Below are 8,499 nucleotides of genomic sequence, written 5' to 3' on the forward strand. Positions count from 1 at the left end.
TGCTGGAGCTGGAGGCCACTCGAGTATACACACAGTATAATAATTTTTTTTTTATCAAAAAAAAGTTGGCAGGTAAGAAATCTGCTTGGCGGGTAGATTCTTCCCATCTACCCGCCACTGGCCGGTGAGTCAAAAAGTTAATTTCGCTCCCTGTCTGTGCATCCTCTGTGCATCCCCTTAACAATTGTGTGTATTGAGCTGTACTGTACTCATTCTGCAATCTGTTACAATTTTCAATCAATCAATACTTTATGTTGATGGCCTTTGTCTATAATGTGGCCACAAAAAATAGAATTATTTTGTTTGTTTGCACTAAGTTAATACTTTGACAAATGTTGCCTATATTTTTCAGTCAGTCAATTCTTTGTATTTAAGGCAAACCGCTGTAAACCTTATTTTTTACCAAATAAATGAGAAGCATGTTTAAATCAGCAATGCCCCTCTTGCTGTACCAACATCTCTCCTAGCTCTAACCGGTCACTGTCAAAATAATGTGCCTGATGTCAAACTGCCTCAGTCTTTCAGTTTTTGCAGTCCTTGAGAATAACTGAAAAGTTGGATTATTTTTAGGCTATTTTATGCTGATGTATGGTATTTTATTTTTGGAGTGTTACATTTAAAAAAATTATAATAAGAAAACAACGTATATCGAACCGAACCGAAAACTGTTAAGCCAAAACCGTGATACGAACCGAACCGTGAATTTTGTGAACCGTTCCACCCCTAATACAGTATATTCTATATATTCCCATTTTTTTTTATTCTATATATTTTTGGGCTTTCTGTATTTTTTCACCCATCCCAATTTAGTCGTTATGCCAATTCCCTTCCTGGTCGTTGCATGCATTGCCCCACTGTTGGCCTGGGGAGGGTGTAGAACTACTGCATGCCTCCTCCGATACATGTGGAGTCGCCAGCCGCTTCTTTTCTCTTGACAGCGAGGAGTTTCACTGGGGGAACGTAACGCGTGCGGAGGTTCACGCTATTACCCCCTGATCCCCTCCCTGCTGAACAGGCACCCAGACCGACCAGTAGGAGTCACAGTTTACAACGACCATACCCCACCGGCTTCCCACCCGATAACACTGCCAATTGTGTTAGTAGCAGAGCATGTGAGCGGCCGAGAAATCCACTCTTCGCTCTAGACAGCTGAGTTCCGCTCTCATTTGCTCATGTTGCCCCCCCCCTCCCAAGCCGATCTCCGCTCGCTCAGCGCTCAGCTTCATTTGCGCATCATATGAAAACGATTCATAAATAGGCCGAAAAATGACAATTTTTTGTGTATTCCAGAATATTCCAGTAAAGGCTGTTTATCAAGGAATCTTTATATTTTCCTGAAACTTTCAAAAAACGAGCGATTTTCAAAATGCTATGAAACGGAAATGAACCGATTAAAAAACAATCCCGTTTCGAAAATGTCGACTGCAAACAAGTCATTGATAAGCGACGGCCAGATTAGACACATAGACACAGATTAGAGGCCATAATTTAAGACATAGATTATGCGTTCACAAATATGAGAGCGCTATCATTGAAGTGGGTGGCGCAGGGCACGAAATTAGAGAGCGCCACCCGCCATTGGCGGGCAGATTTTAGGTTTGGCGAGTGAGACTGAGAGGTCTGTCCGCCATGTGGCGGGCAACCAAATAGTCATGTAAAATTATTAAAATGGCGGTGTGTTTTGGTCTTACGACAGTCGCCTTTTTTTGCAGCCCCGTCTCTCACGGCGCGGCATCTCATTGGCTTGTTTACCAACATCACATCCGCTACTCTTCTTCTGCTTAGTGCTCTGTAGGGAGCTAACGTTACGCCCACCCAGAGCCGTTGAAGCGCCCACCTAGCTATCCGCCGGTTAGCCAACGTTAGCGTATTAACTTTAAATGTGATACAAATAAGTATGTGGAACCATATTGAAGGAGTAAGCCGGCCGGGAAAAAGAGAACTCACCGCGGCTTTCTCACACGAAAAGGGGGAAGAAGTGGCAGCGAGAGCGGGACCACCGAATGAAATAAAGTTTAGAGAGGAGTGGACATTTGGAGATGCCGTTAGCCTGCCTGTGGCGCCTGCTTGCACTGTAGGGAGCTAACGTTAGCTTAATAACTTTAAATGGGTTACAAATAATGTGGAACTATGGAAAGAGTAAGCCGACCGCTAAAAAGAAAACCCACAGCGGCAGCGAGAGCGGGACCACCTAACAAAAGAACGTTTCGCAGAGCTTTTCCTATCATTTCATTATAGACACACAGACCACAGACCATGAGCTGACTAAGGTAAGCTTGATTGAAAACTTTATTAACAGATTGCAGAATGGGTACAGTACAGCTCAATACATACAATTGTTAAGGGGATGCAGACCAGAGAACGACTTTCATCTTGTTTACATCAGGGTCCCCCATTTTCAATTCATCATAACATATATGACATACATAACATACAGATAGACACACAGTACTGCTACATCAATACATTTATGACATACCAGATTTGCAAATACAGTACTGTTTGTCTGTTTGTGATACGAAAAGAGTCCAGAAAAAAAGAGTATACATTTGACGTAGAAACTGTACATTGGAGGAGGCTGGGTAGGTGGGGGGGGGGGTGGGGGGGACTGTACATTGGAGGTGGTTGGGTGGGTGGGGGGGGGGGGGGGGAGTGGGTAGGAGGAGTGGGTGGGGGACACTGTACAAGCAAAACTGTACATTGGAATATTGACAAGACCATACTTGGTAATTTACTGTACATTGGAGGGGGTTGTGTTAGGACATTTACAGGGGCCAGTTTCGAATTGCAGTGTTTTTTGAAAGTGGGTAGTGATTCACATTCCTTTACAGCTTTGGGTAGGGCGTTCCACATTGATGTGGCATAATTGCGAAACGTATTTAGTCCCTTGTTTGAGCCGAATCTGGGTTCAACATGATTTGTGGAGCTCCCTCTGGTGTTGTGATCGTGGTATTTAGGGCTGCAAGGATTAGTCGACATAATCGACGACGTCGATTATAAAAAATCGTCGACGAGAAATTGTTGCGTCGATTAGTCATAAAAAAAAAAAAAAAATTTAATTTAATTTAATTTTTTTTTTTTTTTTTTTTTTTTTTGTGCACTACCTATCTTTGTGAGAGTGGCTTCTCAGGGTTCCAGACAACATCATAACATGATGATCCCATAGCAAATTTTGGACATTGAAAACATTGTTCCCCTGCAGGAGATGATGATCAGACTAGACACACAATACATTACACACGCACTCCTCTCACTCACACACAGCGATCAGAGTAAGACACACACATACACACTCCTCTCACTCACACACAGCGATCAGAGTAAGACACACACATACACACTCCTCTCACTCACACACAGCGATCAGAGTAAGACACACACACATTCACACTCCTCTCTCTCACACACAGCGATCAGAGTAAGACACACACACATTCACACTCCTCTCACTCACACACAGCGATCAGAGTAAGACACACACACATACACACTCCTCTCACTCACACACAGCGATCAGAGTAAGACACACACACATTCACACTCCTCTCTCTCACACAGCGATCAGAGTAAGACACACACACATTCACACTCCTCTCACTCACACACAGCGATCAGAGTAAGACACACACAAATTACACAGTACACACCTCTCACTCACACAGCGATCAGAGTAAGACACACACAAATTACACAGTACACACACTCCTCTCACTCACACAGCGATCAGAGTAAGACACACACATACACACGGACTCCTCTCACACACAGCAAACAAAAGTTATTTAAAGTACACTTCCACTTTAATTTGTATTATTTAATTTATTTATCTTGTTATGAGTGATTGCTGTATTGTTCTTCAAATACATTTTCATTTAAAGTGGCTTAAAGATCCAAATTCAAATGTTTCATGAGTCATTATTTTAATTTGCTATGGGATCATCATGTTATGATGTTGTTGTTTGGTCCTGACAAGAGTCTCAAAGTCTGGGGTGATGGTAGACAAGCAACTCTGCTCAATGTCCAATCTGTTCCTCTGCTCTGTCTCCTTTTTTTTTTTTTTGGTTGTTGTTTACATTGGTTTTCAATTAGTCGACTAATCGAAAAAATAATCGGCAGATTAGTCGACTACCAAATTAGTCATTAGTTGCAGCCCTAGTGGTATTCACTGACCTTTGGGAAGTATTTTGACATGTACATGGGTACCTTGGTCGTGTAGTGTATCTTGTAGACCAGGCCCATTGCAAGTTGCTGTACTCTGTCGTCTACTCTAAGCCATGATCCTAGGTTGTCAAAGTGGGCAGAGGTGAGGTGGGTTCTAGGAGTAAGGTCAAGCAGTAGTCTGACCAGCTAATTAGCGTTAGCTGCTAACCCTGGAAACGCTCAAAGCACCGTCAGTCAGTGAGTCCACAAAACCAGTTCCATTAGTGAGGAAAGGGGTTATATTAACGAGGCTTGACAACAGGGGTTCAAAGATAACTTCACATTTATTGGCTATTGGTTTCTTTATATCGCTTCATGCATCGGGCATCCAGGTTCCGTGTTGATATCCTAGTCTAGTGTGTGTGACATCATCAACTGTCTACGGCAACTCAGACGGGGGGGCTCGCTCGCTCTCTCTCTCTCTCTGTTCAATATGATTTAAAGCCAAACGTTACACTATAAATACTAACTGGATAGTTGATAAACATTTCATTATCTGAAATATTCTAAACTCATTAAGTCTGCTATAAGCCATTATCCCTTTGTGTGTGATTATTATTTTCTCACAGTCAAAGTCAAAAAGAAAAACAGAAACAACACGTTTGTCATCGGTAGTAAATCAATGAGATTGTGGACTCTGATGAGGACATGATTGAGGAGGTTTAAGTTAGGTTTATAAAACCTTCACATTTTATTATGTTCTGTTAAATCCTGCAAAGAGGGTAGAGTGAGGAGTCTGATGATGTTTAACAGTAGGTTACAATTTAAGCTTAAGATTGAATTGACATGTATTGATTGATTAATCAATCATCAATGAATATATTAAAATAATTTGCTTAAAATTGTACTCTGGCCTCTTTTTAAGTGTATTCTTCAACATAATACCCTATCTACTTGAAATGTACTGATTTTTTTTGTATATATATATTAGAGCTGGGCCGCTAACGGCGTTAACGTGCTGCGTTATCACGAGACTAGTATCGCGCGATAATATAATTGACGCCGTTAATCTTTTTCTCAACGTTGGGTCTGTATTGTCCTTAAATACTTGCCGTAGTTCCCAGCTGTGGTACCAGGAAGTGATTGCACTACCGGAGCTGTAGTCAGAATAATGTGTTAAACTAAAGTAGTGGTCCGGTAATCATTGTTATACAGGTGAGGTTAAGAAGTCCTCAGGATATAACACAATTCGGCGATGAGGACGTCTGAATCTGCGCAATGCAAGAAAAAAGAAGTCCGTTGCAAGCTTTGTTTACATTATTAACGACGCGAGTTAGCATGTTAGCTCACGTTGATACGGGCGGCACTGGGAAACATCTACAAGAGGAGGAAATCCACTTTACACACTAAAGGAAGGATCGACTGGAGTCACTGGACTATCGTGAGTGTTTACAACAGAAATGGCTTGGGTTATTGGAAATATTGGACCGTTTGATGACAATGTAGCCCCTTTCGTGACTGTGATGCACGGAGTGAATCCACAGTCACTTGCTCCTCAATAGGAAACTAACCTAGATTTACCATGAAGGACTGGTTCTGGCTGAAAATTACGATAAATCTGGTTTTAAAAGAAACACTGGAAATTACAAAAAGAAGAGACATGTTTATGCTGTTGAACAAGGAGATAGAACACCTAGTGACTCCTCAGATGAAGAGGAGAGGATAAATCTCCTCCTCTGGTCATTATTTGGGTAGAACACACCTATTTTGAACACCTTCGGCAGACTTTTTTTTATTTTTTTTAGCCATTTTAATCTAGATTAATCTAGATTAATTCCAGGATTGCAGGTAGATTAATCTAGATTAAAAAAATGTATCTATGCCCAGCTCTAATATATATATATATGTGACACAAAAATGCGTTTATTTTTTTGGCTGGCAAGAAATATGCTTGGCGGGTAGATTTGTCCCATCTACCCGCCACTGGCCGGTGAGTCAAAAAGTTAATTTCGTGCCCTGGGGTGGTGCCATTCAAGGGGGTAAAAAGGAAAACACGGCTGACACGGAAAGTGTTAAGGCGAGAATGACTAGTTGGAACCCAAATGTAAAAAATACTGGCATGGTCCTTTAAAGGTTGGGCAACAGACATTGTCTGTCTTTACACTGTCTGTACAAGCTGACCAAGGACAACAGAATACTACTTTGTGTGCACTGTGGAGTAGATTTGAGTTGCCGAGAAAGGACCAATCAACAACATAATTGGTAAGTAGCTAATAGGGCAATTACATAACCGCAAAAAAGGCTGCAATTTGCTATTTAATTAAATAAATGTGTGTGTGCTGAACGCATGCGAGTGAAAGCCCACAACTTCTCGCATTAAATGTCAAGATCCGAGCCATTAATGAGACGTTTATATGTATGCATACACATTATATTTGCATACATAATGTGCAAATGCTGCAGTCATAAAATGCTTAGGAAAGGTTGTAGGTAGTACCTACTTACTGGTCACAGGAGTCTTCAATACCAATTGGATGGTAATCCAATGTGAATATATTTGTTGAAACAACATCTTTGTTGGCAGACTTATCAATCTTATCAATACTGCTATCTAATGTTAGCAAGGTAAGCATGTGTAGTATGACTTGTGTAATGTTAAGTCAATTGTGTTCCGCTGGGAAAGACCATTCATCACTGTGTGTTTAATCCAAAGGTGAAAAGTCCATTCAGAAACATTGTATTATGAAATAAGACATTCGGGGATGCCTGGTCATTGTACTATTCTCCCTGTGGCACATGTGATATAGGAATGTAAACAAACACATCACCAGCCACCTAGGAGGAAATCAAACTAGGGTAATTGTTAAGATTAGATAATCTCTGCATTGTCCTTGATAACCAAGCAAGTACTCATGACACTATTTATATATTATATCGCAATTGCAATATAGACAATCACAATTGCACTCTTTCACTTAATTGTGCAGCCCTAATACCTGTGACCTTGCACAAAATGTTTGAGTTATTTTTCTTCCAGCATGGCTGCCTGTAACCATTGGTAACTACTTTCAAACTTAAAGTAGTGCTATTCTGTGCAGAGGTCGAGTAGGTAAAACATTGGGAACGCATATAGCCCAACTCTTCTTCTGTGACAGGATCCAGTAACAAAGACACCAACTTAGTATGTTTTCATTTATCATATATTATCAACACATAGCAACCGTTGTTTTGCACATAGCAACCGATGTCTCTTCTGACTATTGCCATATACAAAACAACGGTTGCTATGTTACAGGCAGCCATGATGGAAGACGGGAAACAACACAAACGTTCAGTGCAACGCCTGTTTTTTCCACATGTTTGAGAATGTTAGAGTTTCAGTCTAATAATGATGACGTGTCTACTCTCCAGTAACTTACCAACGGTGGCAACAGTCTCCAGGTCGTCCAGGCAGTACATCCGGTTATTTAGTGACTGTTCTCCAGCTGACATCGTGGGGTTGCTGCTGGCATTGCTTTTACAGTCTCTGACCGAGATTGACTCATTACTTATTCCGACCTTTACCTTAGACGAGGCCATCCCCCCCTCTTTATTTGTGTTTTATCCGCAAAAGGCTAACTTAATATTTTGCCCACCGATTGTCCAACATGACGCCTAGTAGTACAAAACTCATTGGTTTCTAGCACTTGCATATTTCTTGGACGCGGGCATAGCAAGGCTACAGTAGCTTGTCTCGTCTTCTTTTGTCTAGACTTGGCAACAGTGCACTATGCACAACGTTAGCTAAGCTAGCTCAGTTAGCGTGAGCAGCTAACCGTTACTAACCCGGCAACTACACTTAGAACAGTTCAGTAATGATGAACGGGTAAAAAAAAACATACGGGGAATCTCTTAACGTACATGCGTGTTAGTGAAAAATGGACTCAAGGGCAGGCTAACTCGAAGAATTACATCCTTTGTTGGCTTCTATTTGCCGCTTTCTCTCCATTCTTCCAATTTTAGCCGCAGCCTCACCCGACGCTATCTGTCTTGTGTCCACATCAACAATAAGGAAGAGACACGGCTGCACTGTTGACAAAAATATGACCAATGAGTATCAACCCAGCTGGCAGAGTAAACCAATTGTATGCCGAGAGGGGCGTGGCGATTTGGCAGAGGCAAGAGCTCCTTGCATTAACCTCGTTCCCAGCTTTAGCACGCACACAAACATTGAGGAGACAGGAAACAGTTTTTCTTTATTTCATCTTATTGTCCTGTAATGTTACAAATAATAGATTATATTAGATTCAAATGTAGTGTCATCATACAGCACAACGAAAATAAATTGACATCTAACCAGAATATGCAAATGTCGAGTAA

The 8,499-nt window shown here is 41.3% G+C and overlaps 1 protein-coding gene across 1 annotated transcript in view; it reads right to left on the reverse strand.

Moving 5' to 3' along the window:
• The window catches only part of prkx (protein kinase X-linked), a 154,333-nt gene extending 146,168 nt beyond the window's left edge, over positions 1-8,165 (reverse strand). The window contains exon 1 of the mRNA XM_084331108.1: positions 7,560-8,165. Coding sequence (XP_084187234.1) covers positions 7,560-7,719 — 160 coding nt within the window. The 5' untranslated portion in view covers positions 7,720-8,165. The remainder of the gene's footprint in view (positions 1-7,559) is intronic.
• Positions 8,166-8,499: the final 334 nt, after the last annotated feature.

This window comes from Notolepis coatsorum, assembly GCF_963971535.1.
Source record: "Notolepis coatsorum genome assembly, chromosome: 1".
Taxonomy (NCBI): domain Eukaryota; kingdom Metazoa; phylum Chordata; class Actinopteri; order Aulopiformes; family Paralepididae; genus Notolepis; species Notolepis coatsorum.